The sequence below is a fragment of the Podarcis cretensis genome, assembly GCF_951804945.1.
Source record: "Podarcis cretensis genome assembly, chromosome: 6".
Classification (NCBI taxonomy): domain Eukaryota; kingdom Metazoa; phylum Chordata; class Lepidosauria; order Squamata; family Lacertidae; genus Podarcis; species Podarcis cretensis.
The window spans coordinates 51,582,970-51,600,230 of record NC_137175.1 but is presented as its reverse complement, the minus strand read 5'-3'; the positions used below and the strand labels follow the sequence as shown (position 1 = coordinate 51,600,230).

Here is a 17,261-nt window from a genome sequence, read left to right as displayed (position 1 = left end):
AGCAATACTTGCTCTTCAATATGCTTGCTAATTCTATTTTTTAAGAATGCTTTCCCAGAACAAACTAATGGACTTGTAACTTCCTGGATTCCTCCTCCCGCCCCAATCGCTGTTTAAAAATTGGTGTTACATTGGCCGCTTTCAATTTCTCAGATATGCAGTCTAATCTTAGGGAGAAGTTAGATATTTTGAATTATTTAAGAACTGTCATGTGGATGCCACCCAGACACAGGGACTTGTCATTTTTTAATTTGTCAATAGGGCCTAGAAATCCAACTCCTTTCAACACTATTTGCCTCAGCTTCTCAGACCAGAGGTGTCACAGGGCCTATCCAACTGGTGGTCATGACACTCAGACAATCCCATTCGACATGGCACAGTACATCTTATAGATTCTGGTGGGAAAACAACTACATTTGTTCAGAGATATGCTGCAGTCTGAATACTGGGAAAATATCACACAGAAATAGAGAGTGTTTGGAAGGGCCCAAGTCTTCAGCAGCTGACCAATAGAACGGCCCAGTTCACATGCCGTGCAAAGCCAAACCATAACTTGGCATGAGAAAGCAAACATGCAGGTTCCCAGAATGAAGACTGCAATGCAGCATTCCTCCCCTGATGCTGCTAAATGGCCCAGGCATTAACCACGATTTAGCTTAGCATTACATCTGTACATGAGTTTGAGATTTGACTCCTCCATGCCAAGCTTCTGTTTGGCTTAGTGCTACATGTGAATTGGGTCATTATCTGTTCTATGCAGTTTCAGAACCCTATGAACTGCAGACTTATAAAGTTCCCTCTTTTGATTATGAAAATGAAATACTTTGTTACAATAGTCCTCTACACACTTGCTGGAAAGGAAGCTTCATTGAGTAGAGGCAATTTGGATCAGCGGCATATACTAATGTTGCTTTGTGAGCTCTTCCAATGTTCCTACCAATAAAGACCTTAAACCTCTTTTTTGAGCTCACTATATGCAAGTCTATAGGGACGCAGGTGGCGCTCTGGGTTAAAGCCTCAGCGCCTAGGGCTTGCCGATCGAAAGGTCGGCGGTTCGAATCCCTGCGGCGGGGTGCGCTCCCGCTGCTCGGTCCCAGCGCCTGCCAACCTAGCAGTTCGAAAGCACCTCCGGGTGCAAGTAGATAAATAGGGACCGCTTACCAGTGGGAAGGTAAACGGCGTTTCCGTGTGCGGCTCTGGCTCGCCAGAGCAGCGATGTCACGCTGGCCACGTGACCCGGAAGTGTCTCCGGACAGCGCTGGCCCCTGGCCTCTTAAGTGAGATGGGCGCACAACCCCAGAGTCTGTCAAGACTGGCCCGTACGGGCAGGGGTACCTTTACCTTTTTATATGCAAGTCTATAAACCTCATTTACTTCCATACAGCTTAATCAATTTTCTCTCAGGCCTGCAGATATGCTAGTCATTGATTTCTACCCTCCTCCCGGAAATTCAAGTGTCTTCTACAACTGGGGACTCCGAATCCCTGGTGAAATTCAGTTGAGACACTGCTTACAATGAAGAAAAACAAAATAAACTTTGGACGTGACGGTAGTGCTGAACACGTTTTGTTTTTAAACTCAGGTTTTTCCTCCCTGAAGCTTGCTCAGCAGCAGGCGAGTGCACATGATGTGAATGTTGTTGAGAGCCCAGCATGTGCCTAAGGGTTGCCCAGCTCATCTGCAATCCTCCTAGATGAGGATGCTGATTTAGTAAGTATGAAGAGCAAGTATCCATGGATGCACTTCCCTAATGCTGCCTGCTTAGTGCCTTTCAAGTTAAATTAACGAGGGTGATATTTTCTTTCAGCACAAACATATTGAGATTACGCTAAAGGTCACTGTGAAATTATATAAACTGTAAATTTATCAGTGTAATTAGTGCTCACTGCTCTATATGCGGGGGAGCCTACTGCAAGACTGAGGTCTCACAGGTGTCAGCAAGGAGCTAATTATAAACTCATTTCTGCAGAATCTGATATATATCAATTTAAGAGCCACGACCACTACCACACATGAGTTACATTGCTTGCAGGGGGTAGTAGTTTTGCATACAAGTAGTTATCAGAGGCCAGCTAATGGGCATGTATGCTCATTAGAATGGGGCAGATATCCCAATCACAATCTCTCTCTCTCCCTCAAAAGGACTATCCTCACTTCCTATCCACACTGTGCTCTGGCACCATGGCTATATGAAGAGTTTCCCTGTTACCAAAAGAGGCAGAATTGTAGAACGTATGAAGCCACTGAAATGTTTTAAGCAGCCCTCTTCAGAGTTGCCATTAGGTTAACATAAATTAATGAGGGAGGCAGCTGGGTGAGTAGGCTACCTCCCATCATTCCCCAACCTTCATTCTTATAATTTTCTCATTTAATGGGGAAAATTTCTGCAGCAGGGAAGATTTCTGTTCAAGAATGTCCTGTGCATTTTAGAAATCCAGATTTTCCACATTTTGGAAACTGGCTAAGAGCTTCTGTCTTTGGCCCAACTGAGTAACTATTCATGAATCAAAATGTTTTTTGTCAGACTGTTGGTCTAAGTGGAACAACTAGTGACATGTGTTTTACTATCCTGAAAGCAGGAACCTATATTGGAATTGGAGTGATATATTTCTGATCCAATATGCTACCGGGTCATGGATAAGAAATCTCCTTTGCTCATGGGACACAAGAAAGCATGTTCAAAAGGCTCTGCTTCTTCAGTTAACAAGGACAAATATCCTAACTATTGAAATCTACTCTCTCACCCAAATCCCAAACCTTTCTTCATATCACACAATGTTTTAAACGTAGCAGAAGTTGGGTGAAAAAGTGAACCCCACAATCTAGGTACAAAATACCACAGTTGCTTCCTGTAGAGAAAGATTTGGGGTGGAGTCGGGTCAGGAAATGAGAAGACTTTATTGCTTTACCTGAACGGAGCTGTTTGATTCTGCCATTGCTAGTGGCTGTGTCCACAGGAAGAAAGTCTTTGAACCAGGATATTTCAGGGTCAGGGTTACCGCTGGCAGCACAGAGCATTGTAGCAGTGCGGGCCTTCTCTACTACCTTGAGCTGTGGACCCATGTCTATGGTTGGAAAGCCAGATGGGATCTGGTTCTCTGAAACACAATAGAAAGAGAATCATGTTACCAGGTAGCAATGGGACAAAATTCCAAAACAGGAAATTGGTTTGCAATATTGCAAGCACCAGCCAATCAGGGCTGTGCACAGGTGACTCCTCTGTCAAACCTATTTTCCTAAGCTTGATCATGCAATTGTACATCTATGTAGACTGGGGTGAGTCCATGATTCCACAGCAGCTCACCCATTCAAACAATATATGACTGTATATATGACTTTCAAGCAATAAACATAGCAAAAATAGTGAAGAGGCAGCTCAAATCTCTGACAAGTATTTTTCATTTTAGTTTTCACTGAATTTTCCCCATGTTCCTGATCTTCCAAAGGCACATATGATTATTAAATGACTATGATGAACAAATGAATGTAAAATTAACAAGCCAAAGCAATTGCACCAATCCATGCCAGGGTGCACATTAAGAAGCTGCCAGAAACTCTCCCAGGCAATTGAAGATACCTGAGGCGTGCAGAAAATGAGCAATGTACACCCTGCCGTGGCTTACTGCTCTATTATAAGATGAAAGTATCACTATGATGAACAGTTTGAAAAAAGAAAATTCAGCAGTGAGAGAAAAAGGTAATTCTATCTGCAGTAGCTGTACTACCCTTACAGGTAAGTGTAGCTGAGGCCATTATGAGGCCTGTACAGAAAACCCCCAAATGCTCCAGAGCAGCACTTCAGCAAATATCTCCTAAGCTCAGCACATTTCCTCACATCTTAGGCAAGATGTACTGTTCTCTGCTAAACATGAGTTGCAAGCAAGACAGACAAATATATGAGAAAAGTCAGAACACCATTTAAAAGCTTCTTAAAATACTAGAACCTCATTTATTCTCATGTCATCCTTTTGTTTGCAGATACTTAAGCAAAACTAGAGTGTTAGATCTCTTCTTACCAGCCAGTCCCACATCAGCTGGTGTTCTTATCTGGATATTTGAGCTATGGAAATCATTCCTTCCTACTGGATTAAGACAAACCTGTGCTTTTATAGACTACACAGTCAAGCATTCTACTCTTCCTTCCCACATGGTGGGCAGAAGAAGAGCAAATGGTCTGTGATTTTAGCAGCATGCGCCAGCACATGCTGTGGGTTCATATTTAAAGCAACATTTAGTTGAAGTACGGTTTAAAGTGTTGTATGAACAAAGTCTAAGTGTTTTATACTTCTGTCCTTCATGTTAACTTTCTACGTCCAATCTGCATATTCATGATTTGCATAACATTTTAGTCCCTCCAGCCTTCTCCTCTATTCTGCTTATCTCTGAATGGTCAACCTATTTACAGGGCAATGCAAAATTGTGCAAATAAAATATTCACATTTTATCAGGCGTCCTTGTCTGCTATCTTGTCAAAAATCCACTTTGCAGACACTACTTTTTCCATATTCTATAGCATGAGAGAACATTGAAATGAATCTGGTTTCTGACTTCGCAGAGTTAAGGGGCTATGGTGGGTATCTATAATTTTCAAAAGAAATACCAAAAAAAAAAAAAAAAAAGCAACTGAAGCTTAATAAGAGCCCAAGCCATTTCTTGTATGCAAAGTCTGGCATCCCGAGAAACCGCCTCTTCACTAGCAAACATAAAAGGGTTTTTGTGCAAAAGGTACCACTGAAAACTAGTTCTTTTTTATTTGCTCTCCATTGATTTTCAAAGACAAAAGGTACACAGAGCTTAACTGGAAAGACACCAGAGCTAGCATTCAAAAACAAGAAACAGCAGCACCAATACAACCACAACACACACTCCTCTACAGTATAAAATTAAACAAAAGCAGGGATATAGAAGAGTATCACGAGACACAGCTTAGCTTGCAAAGGCATACACAAAGAATAGCAAACAAAAACACTCTTTTGGAACTAGCCAAGTGTGCCTGAATTACAGCTGCACCTTTGCTGCCTGCAATATAAAATAGGTGGTTAATCCAGGGAGGCCAAACCCTCCAAGTGATCAAATTTAATCTCTAAGCCTTTTGCAGTCTTTCCCAGTTTGTATGTGAGAATACACAAAGCAAAGACCCAGTGAATTAACGTAGTCCAATGTTGCCATTTCAAGCTGCAGTAGAGAAAATACATGTTATCAGGACTTACTCATGGCAGTGACAGCTAAGCAGGACAAAGTGATGCAAAATAAGCATTACACATGCCCCCCCCCCCAATTAAGCTCTTTCTACAATACTGCTGTTCATGACTGTAATGGTTGTGAGGGGGTTACTTGTGCGTAAATTGCCTTCAGATTAGTTAGATTGCTTGCTCAATCGTGTTTAGGGTTAGAGCTCGCCCTCCATGACCTGTTAGTCACTTGCAGAATCCGTCAGTGGGCGTTTCTTGAATCTCTTCCAGCATAAAAGCTGTTGGACCCCAAGTCTCCTCCTATGTTCCCTGCGCGGAACGCGTCTGCGCAAGTAAGGGGAAGGCAGGGGCGTGCCAGCGCTCTCTCCGCTAGTTTCGGTTGAAGGGTCTTGGAGCCCTGACACCGATTCCTCTATCTCCCTCTCCTCTCTATTGGTGTCATGCTGAATTCCTTCCCCCTTGCTGGTTCCCTCTCCGGCATCGCTCTGGAGCCCTGCCTCCGCTTCTCGCTCTGATGTCAGTTCCCTGACAATGACTAAGCGATGTTTCATGTGAACATTTTAAACAAGATGTTGGAGATGAAGTGAAACTGCCTCAAGTGGTCTTTCCTAATTTCTGGCAGTGATTAGCTTTGTGAGTTCACTGACATCTCTCATACCACCTGTTGGAAAGCTCAGAAAGAAGAAGAGTTGAGCTGGAACATAAGGAACTCAGCATGTAATGAGGACCTACTAAAGCAGCAGTGGGGGAACCTCCAGTCCACAGGCTTCAATAGGCCCACCAGGCCTCTCCATTTGACCCGCTAGGTTGATTTGGCCAAGCTATGCCCATCTGCTGTACACCTGACGTCAGATAGGACATCTGGTGTGGGACAGGCATACAAATTGTCCTGGCTAGCTTAGTGAAGTCATTACAAGAAGACAGGAGACGTGAGCCACACCCACCTCTTAAACTTGATCTGGAATGGAAGGGGAGGTAAAGGTTAGGCCCACAAACTGGATTCAATTCTACACCCATGTGCCAAAGCACCCACAAGACTAGTTGCAGCACAAAATTTATCAAGTGGTAATGGGTTTACCATATTGCTGCCACATAAACAGTTGTATGGTTCAATTGGAAATCAAAAGACTGGGATGGAATCATATTCTCTTTAAATTAATTTGCTATTGCATCCGTACATCTGAACCTGGATTCTGAAAGGTGAAATTAGGAGGAGGCCAGAGAACTCTTGCTCTTGGTGGTGTTGTTCTTTGGCAGTAAGGAAAGAAACACATTTCTGTTTTTAAACAAAGACTTCTGGAAACTATTACTGCGATCTCTACTGTGGATGCAATTATTTTCAATCTGAGTGACAGTTCTTACCCATACCTGAATGATCTGCCAATTGTGTTTCTTCATTTTCATTAATAGAGAACATTAGTCAAGAGCAAGCACCATGATGTGACAGATGCCTGTTAGACTGTTTTGACCCAGGTACAAAAGCCTTGCAGGTCATTACAAATGGGTACCTGTGAATTCTCTCCTCCACAAAAATCCCATTTATGTAAGCACATTTATCACAATCCTCTTTCAAAAATGTTAAATAAAACTGCAAACATATTTATGGACATTTTTCACACTTTCTCAGTTTCTTTTTGTGCTAAGAGGAAAAGAGTTCTCTGCTTAACCAATAAAGACTCCACACCTCTAAGAAAACGTGGACCGACAGCCCATAACCCTTCCTTACACATTGGATACATCTTCAGGGGTTAAAAAATTTCTCAACATGCAGTGCAGAAATGCTGCCAATTGCCCATGGAGTGAGATCTTTTCCTCCATGGGCAGCTTGCTTTTCCTCCATGCTGTGTGCTGTACTGTCCAGCTGACAGGGGGCTGGGGGTGGGGGAGAGCAGGCCTGAGGAAAGGCCAGTGGACTTATTCTGCAGGCACACCCAAGATGTTCCACAATGCTGCTTTAAATTGTTAGGGTTTCGTAGCCCCTTTTGTAGCACAAACTGGTGTGTGAATGGGTGCGTGCACGAGCATGCATTGGAGGTTTAATTAGAATTGGGTGAACTGGATGGGGAAAGAAATAGGGTGAGGTACACATCTCTAGACTTCGTTTTAAACAAGAAGTTCAAAAAGAAGGGGAGGTTTGTGGCTAACTCAAGGGTGTTCTGAACATGAAAACTTAAGCACCATGAAGTGGGAGGGGATTTTTTTACTCTCCCCCCCCCCAAGCTCCTCATTATTCCTCATGGGTGTTAGTATCTAGTAATAGTAATTTTAGTAGTATGCAACAAATTTATTCAGATTTCAAAAATCAGTTTCAGATTCCCCAAGATAAATAATGCAATCCCAAATGAGCTCTTTGGACATTTTTCTGATTAGGAATAAGAGAAAATTTCTGAATATTCACAGCTGGTAATATTATACAAGGTCCAGGTTCATTCTGGACTCTGAAGGTTAGTTATATATTCTGTCCTATAGGATGCTTGATTAATAAACAATCCCACATTTTTGTAGTTCCAAAATACCTATCATACTATAGTGTAGAAACTGTTTATGGACATATGGTATGAAAAACCGCAATATGCATAACAATTTGGAGACTCTTTAATACTGCTACTCAGATATTATGCATCAACATCAGAAAATCTGGGTTAATCCTTTGAATGCATTTAGATGACAGACAAAAAGTTGTAGTCAGAACTAGTCCTACTTGAGTGCAGACTCATTGAAATGAATGAACCTAAGGTAGTCATGTTCATTAGTTTTAATGAGTATACACTGAGTAGGGCTAGCACTAGACACAACCCAAAGTAATTACATGAAAAAACAATGACAGACCAGTAGGCACACTGTGAATATACTTCAGGCTCTCACAAATAACGGGTCAATCATACCATAGCAATCAGCTCATCTTTATATTGGCAGGAATGATGCAAATCAGAATAAGGAAAATGGTCATTATTTTGAGTATTTAAGCTATCAAGATGCAAGAGAAATAAATTAAGAACTAAAAACCCAAGGAGGAAGGTAGGAGGTAGACTCAAGGAAATGCCTGACTATCTCAAAAATTTAAACAAATAACTTTCATGTCTGAAATTTTTTAGCCAAGTATTTTTCCCCTGGGTGGCTTTCCTCATTAGTCTGGAAAAAAACTACATTTATCAGTTTGTGCGAAGACCACTTACCTTTCTAAAAGGATCTTTGCTGTAGTCGTCACATGCTTAGTAGGACTTAAAGGCCAAAAAATTACTTTTCTTTTTTTTTAAGTTCCACTTGCATTCATTTTTAATTACTCCAAAAAGATAAGTGAGGGTACTACGGACCTGAGAAGGCCTAATATGGAAAGGGTTGATAAATGACAATGGATAGTGCCACTTTGCTGTGACAGAGGACAGTAGGAAAAGAACACGGGGTGTGGATAACAGACTGAGAGTTAGGGGAGATAAAACTAGGCATTTAAAAGCAGCATAAGAGGCATTTGCCAGGTGCCATTTCCCTATCTCTTCACACCATGTCAGGAAAAGCTGTACTGTTTCCTTTCTGCTTGTCACACAACTGTCAAAATGCTCCCCTCAAACACTGCCTACACATTTGCAGGCTTCCAAGTTTTGTGCTATATACCATATTGATTCCATACTTGTGCAGAATATTTTTAAAGAAATTGCACAGAATATTTATCATTATCAACATATTCACTCAAAATATATTGTTGTTATTGGTATCCATCTGTCGAGAGAGAGCTCCTCTGGGGGTGATGACAAACGGCTGCATTAGCAGCACAAAAGTGACCTTCCCAGGGCGCAAGTCTGAGCAGTGTTTATGGAGGCTGCTGCCCAAACAATACAATTCCCCTTTTGGCCTCACTGATGTGATCCAAAGGAAAGCAGAGCAATACATTTGACACCAGCTTGGCTACACGAGTTGCCAGAAGGAGGCATACAAGGCACCATCCAACTGTCTTAGGGACTCCACTCTAGATTTGTGAAGGGTTTACTCCATCTTTTCTTCTCCCAAAGATACCCTGCAAGGCTTTAGGATCAGAGTTTTCCTTCTCCTAGATGGGCTAACTTTCCAGGTGAATGAATGAATGAATGAATGAATGAACACCTTATGACATGCTTTCCCTCCATATTCAGCTTCATATTCCTTTATATCAAGTTAGGGAAGTTATTCTCTAGATAAAATCTACGGTACTTAGTGAAGATCTACATGTGCTCACACTAAGATTTAGAACAACCTTCTGAGGATTGCAGCCAAGCTTAAGTGCCTTTCTGTTTTCCCACAAGCTTCTGAATATTTTGTTACGGAGCATTTTTAGTTTAATTAGAATGGTATGTTATTACTGTTGCTTTTTATACTTACCATTTGTTTTGTTTTGTTTTGATCGTTTGTATACCACTCGGAATGTTTTAACAGGAAATAAGTTATTATGCTCTAGATAAATGAGATAATTTCTAACATTTTGAGAAACTAAAACATTTGTTAATGGGAGGTTCAAGCTTCTAAGATGCCAACACACATTACACTCCACTCCTTCTGTTTGCTGAATATATAGCCTTAAGCTGGTGACATGATGCTGTTGCTCAATTAAGGCCAGGCAATCAAGAGCAGTAGAGCAGATCAAGGGCCAGAGGAATGACTACAGGTTATGTGGCAAGAGGTCCAGTGCTGGTCAGGCATGACTACAACTGAACTAAGAGATTTCTATGAACAATTTGTAGGGGTGAACAGTGACTCTTAAAAAATAATAATATTAGCACATGTTGGCAGGGAAGTGTAGTAAAGCAAGCAATGCATGCGTAGGTGATATACTATGGACTTGAGGGAACAAGTGAGGGTCTGTTCATGTCAAAGCCAAGCACACTTCAAGAGTACCCAAGAAACAAAAGGAGAGGTCCATAAAACAAGGACTTCAAAAACAACTTAGCATCAACCATGAGGAAGGCAAATATTTCAGGTTACTCCTAGCAACAGAAATACATAGCAGCTTCTAATGACAGCCCCGCCAACAGACTGTGATGTGGCACTCCGAAGGGACACACCGAAGGTACATTTTTAAAATGTTCCATTCTCAGGGAAATAAGAAGCTTTTAAGAGGATCATCTCTAGGGAATTTAACCACATGAAACAACAGACAAGAGCAGAACATAAACAAATATTTGGTACCTGAAAAATACCTAAAGCATAACTGTTCACACACACAAAAATCATCTGAGTCAGCCCAAACTTCTAAAGGCTTATTGCATTTTAAAAAATATATTAAAAATCCAACACCAATAAAGAACAAATTGGCAAATCAAAAGAAGACGAGGTTGTTAATAGGAAATACACCCTTAGTCTTTTAAGTGCTCCTAAACTAATTCTCTAGATGGTAGGAAATGGCTCGCACTATAATTGTCTCGTGCTTTTCTACTACAGCATTCAATTCTGGTCATATTCTGGACAAAAATATAATGGACAGGTTGACTCAACAAGGAGGCAATTTTAATGTTCCTAGATGAAAAATGGGAAGCCATAAGACAGGAGTGGGAAATAATTTTCTGCCCAATGGTTACATTCCCTCATGGACAACTTTTGGGCCTTGCCTGTAGTAAATGGGGCCAGAGGGTAATAACAACACCACTGCTCAGTTCAATGGCATGCTAAATAAGTCATATCCCCCAGAATCTGCACTGTGTGCCTTTTAGGTACTGAGCTGACTTCAAAGTATTGATGCTGACAATAATGGCTTGGGGCTCAAGTACCTGACCGACTACCTCGCCTGGTATGTGCCAGCTTGACAATTCAGATCACTGGCCAAGGGCTTCTTGTGTTGCTGCCTATAGGCTAAGTCTGAGGAGCAGTGTCCCAAGCTAGGGCCTTCTCTGCTGTGGCACCCTCTTTATGGAACTCCCTATCTCTGTAGGTGTGTCAGGTATCATTTTTATTTCAGTTTCACTTGTTACTTAAGATGCACTTATTCAAGTGGGACTTTTTAAGTTGTTTCACACTGGTCCCTGAGACCTTTGATTTACTGAATGGTTGATTAGTCATATTAAGAGAGCCAGTGTGGCATAATAATAATAATAATAATAATAATACATTATTTGTACCCCACCCATCTGGCTGGGTTTCCCCAGCCACTCTGGGCGGCTTCCACAAAGACCAAAAATACACTAAGATGTCACACATTAAAAACTTCCCTGAACAGGGCTGCCTTCAAGTGTCTTCTGAATGTCAGGTAGTTGTTTATCTCTTTGACATCTGATGGAAGGGCGTTCCACAGGGCGGGCGCCACTACCGAGAAGGCCCTCTGCCTGGTTCCCTGTAGCTTTGCTTCTCGCAATGAGGGAATGGGTTAGAATGTTGGACTAGGACCTGGGAGAAAGAGAGCAAGGTTTGAATCCCCCGTCAGCCATGAAGTTCGCTACGTGACCTTGGGTCAGCCACCATCTCTTAGCCTAGCCTACCTCACAGGGTTGTTGTGAGGATGAAATGGGGAGGAGGAGAACCATGTACACCACCTTGATATCCTTCGAATATAAAGGTGGTATATAAATATAATAAATCAAAATATTATCCCACTGTTGTTTGGAGCAGATTTTAAGATTGTTCTTATTGACTGATGTGGTTCTGTATTTGGTTATATTTGTAAACCATGCTGTCATATTGTTATGAAGAGGGGTAGATAAATGAAATAATAAATATATATCACATTATTTAACTGAATAATATAGCCCTCCACTATAGCATATCAAGTTCAAATCTTGTGCTATTGCACTATGAGGCTGCATCTTCATTCCTGCTTGCTCATATAGACTTTCTGCAGTTTGAATTTCATTTTCATTCAAGCTAATCTATCTTAACCCTCTAATTACAAATCACTGTGTAGTATCAAGTTATAAGCGTGAAAATGAATGACATCTGCTAATCCTCTCTCTCAACAAATTTCTTCCAGCTCTATGCTCTGTGTATCAAATATTTATTGCAGTATTTTCTAAGACCCCCATATGCAACAAGAGGGTAATAGCCTTTTGGCAAACTGTCAAGAGAAATACTAGACAAATCACCTGTGGCTGTTCACTCTCTTGAGGTTATGAATACTATTTTTACATTACCAGATTTGTATTTCATCTGCCCCTCCCCTCTACAAAGCAGTAGAGCTATGATCTAGCCAAGGAAATCATCATCAAAATCTAGCAAAAGGAGAGTGTTATCTTCACTGCCAGGAAACTGCTATTTAACCTTATTAGTAGTATTAACTACTGGATATTAATTAGCAGCATTAACTACTGAATATTAATTATCCAGCAGTGGATAATACTGGATTATTAATTATCTAAAATTTACAAACCTCTGATACCTTTTCAACCGTGGAGCTTGACTGGCTGGTGAGCCTCTATTTTTCATTATCTGATATAGCTGCTCTTCTAAGAGGCAGCAGAAGCTCTAGGGACAGCAAGCAAGTATGTCGGTACTAATTTCAGCTCTCCTGTTTCACCTTTTTTTCCCATCAGGCAAGGAAGAGGCTTTCCTCTTTCCCATTGTTACAAACATGTCAACAGAATTATGCAGCACAACACAGACTTACACCATTTCAGACCCCCAGCTTTTCTACACACCAAAAGACAAACATACAGTTTAGGTTTGTTTAATATTAGTTTAATATTAGGCAACTGAATGAAGTATTTATGTAGTAATTGATTTTCAGAAAGGTCAACTTCTGTTCTTGTGGTTTTAATTAAAAATATTTTAAAAAGAAAATATATGAAATCACACTGTTTCATTAAAATGACTGGTTGGATGAATCCACAAGGAAAACAGAAGTTAGAGAAATTTTTAACATTACTTATGTCTGTCCTGCAAAAGAAATGATTGGGAGCTATTCATGCTTTTATATACTTTAATGCAGAAATCTCCTTTAGATACAATATTATGCATAAATTTGGTTTCTAAAGTTGACAATGGCCTGGTTTATACATTAGACTAATTCATGGCTTGTTCAGCTACAGTGTGGTTTGTTCCAGTGTCTGAACCCAGCCCAGCAGACCATGGTTTGTTTTCTGGTAACAAATCACAATGTGAAGCTGTGGTTCTGTGCTGCTTATTTATGAACAGAAGTGACCAGAGGAGGAGTAACTGCTGGGAGCAGTGCAGCAAGAAGAAATGCAACAAAGCATGACTTTCCCATATCGTTCCAGCAGACACTGTAACTATCCAACAGTTTGACTTTGTTCCCGAAGGTGCACTCTTCCATTGTCTCCCAAGACAGACAGACACCAACCACACTTATTTTTACTATGGTTTGGTGTTATGTCCTAACACAACAGTCTTGCTTAACCATGCATTGTTTGACCACCCTACTGTAGATACTTGCCAAGCTACAGGGGCATGAGGCAAGAACAGCTGGAAAACAAACCAAGCTTTGGAGAAACCAGCCATGGCTCGTTTGCTTGTCTGCTTGTTTGAACAAACCATGGTTAAAAGAAATCATGATTCCATGGTGTCAGGGAACTGACATCAGAGCGAAAAGCGGAAGCAGAGCTCCAGAGCGATGCCGGAGAGGGAACCAGTCGGGGGGAAGGAATTCAGCGTGAGAAAAGCAAAACCCTTTAAAAAATCTAGTTGAGCAATACATTTATTAGGACCAACAGAAATGCCAAAAAATAGTGGCAAGTTTCCAAGTTCTTTAGGACTCATCTGATTTCCACATGTAACTTTGAGAACTAAATTATGTTATAACCAGCTCAAAATAATGCCCAGAACACATCACACAAAGCAAGAATTTAAAGTAATATATTTGCCATGAGAAGCCCCAACACTTGAAGCAATTTTAATTCAGTTTGTATGTGATTATCATTGTGACAAAACCATCAGAGCATTTAAAAAACCTATTCATAAAAGTAAAATAGCCAATGTTTGTGGAAAAGGAATTGCTTTGGCTACTTCTAAATTCTATTTTCTAACTTCTCTGCTAATTTATCATGGATTTTCTGACTTGTTCATCTGCACTGGTGTGATATACTATTAGTATAGAGATTTTCATTTTTAGCAACATAATCAATAAAGCATTTCCATATAACATTAATGTAACCTGCTATTAAAATTAATGGATCATTGATTTTGATCCATTTGAGTCTAGTTTATGCTTAACACATGAAAAATGATGTAGGAAATACATTAATCTGACAGCATCAATCTTCTGAATATCTAAAAGTTTGGCCCCATATTAACATTAAGCATTCCTGTTGTCACTCAAGTGGATTTAAAGTCTGTTTCTACTCTGAGCTACAAGAAAGGATAGACAGAAGATTTTGGGTCACTAGCTGCCTCTGATAGGTTTGGGACATGATCAGTTTGGGTTGATTTTCAGGAATTAATGTTCATCTTATGATAGCTTCACCTTCAGCAGAATTATGTAAACCAGGCTGATTATCCAATTAACTGAATAATCTATGGTCATATTTGCCATTCAAATGGAATTTAGGCTGTGAAGGCTGATAGTGCTTACCTTTAAAGTGCTAATGTTTTCTGATCATGCCTTTCTATAATATCTATAACACAGCCATTCCCTGTACTGTACCTTCAGCAGATAATAACATAGCAGCAGTGTCGCCTCTCCCACAAGGCAGCATGATATGGTGGGCGGGGTAGTAAATAATAATGATTTGAAGCCCTCAGTTCAAATTTTCTTTTTTTTTTAATATTTTTATTAAATTTTCACATTTTACAAAGACAAACATACACACACAAAGACAAAGACAACACGTATAAAATTTCATAACCTTACTTTCCTAACCCCAGTTCTTGACCTCCCCCCACCCCCCCTTCATACATCCTAGTTCAGTTACATTAACTCAGCAAATTCAAATCTCTCATCCATTGCATGTTATTACTATATATATATATATATATGTTTTTTTTTTTTAAAAAAAACCATTTACTTGGCCAGATTTTACTTATCAAATTTTCTTATAAAACATTAAAGCCTTTTCTAAGGTCGACTCGAGTTCCTTCCACAAATTTCCCTTTAATCTTAAAAATAGGTCATAATAATCAAACACAAAAGTCATAAAGATTTAAAAACAAGTTCTCCTCCCCCCCCCCAGCCCCGGTTTCTGTCCCTTCCAAATGTCCCCCCATCCATAACAACAGTTTTTAGCCTGGGTTCCTCACATCTGAGGCCTTTAAGTCCTTGTCAGTCTCTCAGTTCAAATTTTCAGTTTGGACATGAATTCATTGAGTAGCCTTACGATGTTTGCTTCTTACACTACAAGAGAAATTTCGGGAACCAATGCCGTTTGAATAGCGAGCTGACATGTTCTCAAAACTCAGCTGTAGCCATCAATCTGGGTGCTACATTTTTTACAATGTGAATTTCCCAGAAATTTTTCAAAGGCAGCCCCTTGTAACTTAGATATACCATATGCCATCATGGCCTGATCTACTCTCTCCAGCAATAGAATGGAATCTGGGTATCCAGGATGAAATCTGGGTCTAGCAAAACTTCCACGAACCCAGAGCTTTTAAGTACACCACCTAGCATAAGCTGAATCTATGAATAAGAATCACAGCAGAATAATTTACTGGGTAGGAGCAAACTTCTACACAGCCCTAATCATGTACTATTGAATTCAGTAAGACCTACTCTCGGTTAAGTGAGGTTAGGATTGCAGTCTTAGTTAGCCAGTTCAGCAAAATAAAAAATATTAGGATTCTGGTTCTGCTATGGCAATATTTTTTATACTGGGTAAGGGGCGTAAGTCAGAGAAAACTACCATTATTTTGCTGTTAAAAAAATAGACGTGAAATCAAATGCAAATTATTTTTTAAAGAGCCAAGTCTATAAATTTGCTTTCTCTCTTAACTGTAAGAGAAACATCTATAATATGCAGTGCTTTTTTCTGGGGGTACGCAGGGGTATGCATGCCCCCTAAACATTTTGTGAACCTAAGTTTTGCCTCATTGAGGACAGTATTTCAATATGAGTAGGAAAAGGAGAGTACCCCTAAACTTTTTTTTTATATATAGAAAAAAAGCACTGATAATATGCAATGATGATCTTGCGACTCCTGCTGAAATTTAGGCACTGGTATTTGGTCATCCTAACCACCTTGCAAAGGCTACATAGTCATGGCAGAGAGACATGCAAATAGGAAGCCAGTGATCTGGATACAAGCATAAATAAAGTAATAATCTTAACAAGTGATGCTTTATAATATTCGCTTGATGTAACTGATCAGAGTTTACTAGGAGGAGTTTGTTAACCAAAATATTAGGTACTGGGATCTCTGTCTTTATCCACAGCACTGAAACGCCATCCAGTTTTTTGAAACATGCACTGTAAAAATCTGTGGTTAGTAATTTCAGACAGGGCTTTAAAACAAACACCTCATGAATTAAAAATAACATTTCAAACAAGCAGCAGGTTGACAGAGGAATCATGCCAGAATCTTGGGATCAGGGTATTTCTTCCCCTCCTTTGTGTGTGCATCAATACAAACCCAATACAGCAGATCAACAAAAATTCCAACACAACACTTCAAAATTGTATTTCCTGTATTTCTGCTGATGCTGCACATGCCGATGCTCGTAGAAGTGAAAAATGCTCCTCCACCCATCCAAAGGCTGCCAGTGTTTTCATCAACAAAACATCAAACCATTTGGCAGGACAGGTATTTCTCATTTTAGGGCGCAGACAGAAGGGTGCTTCTCTTTAACTTTTCAATGATGAAATGGTCCCTAAATTCAATCAACATACTGTGGGAGTCTAAGAGACACTGTATGCTGTATTCAGTCAAATAAGAGAGTTAAGGGGATTCATTTTTCTTACAGAATATAATTGCTTCTCCCTCAGATTTTAAAGTCAGTATATGCCTTTGGCACTGGAATTATTATTGAGAGAAAGAAGTCTCAGATCAATTCTAGATTCTTGAGGGTTTGAATGTCTGCTTCTCTATCTGGCAAAATAACGAAAGCAACACATGAAGTGTATACTTTCCACAGCCCAGCAATACAAGTGTAGCATGCAACACTAAACGAATTAGACTACTACTGCATCTTCAGTCCATCACCTATACAACTCTTCAGGACTATTGA

General features: G+C 40.1%; 1 protein-coding gene across 12 annotated transcripts in view; it reads right to left on the bottom strand.

Moving 5' to 3' along the window:
- PTPRF (protein tyrosine phosphatase receptor type F) overlaps positions 1 to 17,261 on the bottom strand; it is a 478,221-nt gene that overhangs the window by 97,754 nt on the left and 363,206 nt on the right. For all 12 annotated transcript variants that reach the window (XM_079980220.1, XM_079980216.1, XM_079980222.1 and 9 more), the window contains exon 6: positions 2,910 to 3,098. In XM_079980220.1, coding sequence (XP_079836346.1) covers positions 2,910 to 3,098 — 189 coding nt within the window. The remainder of the gene's footprint in view (positions 1 to 2,909; positions 3,099 to 17,261) is intronic.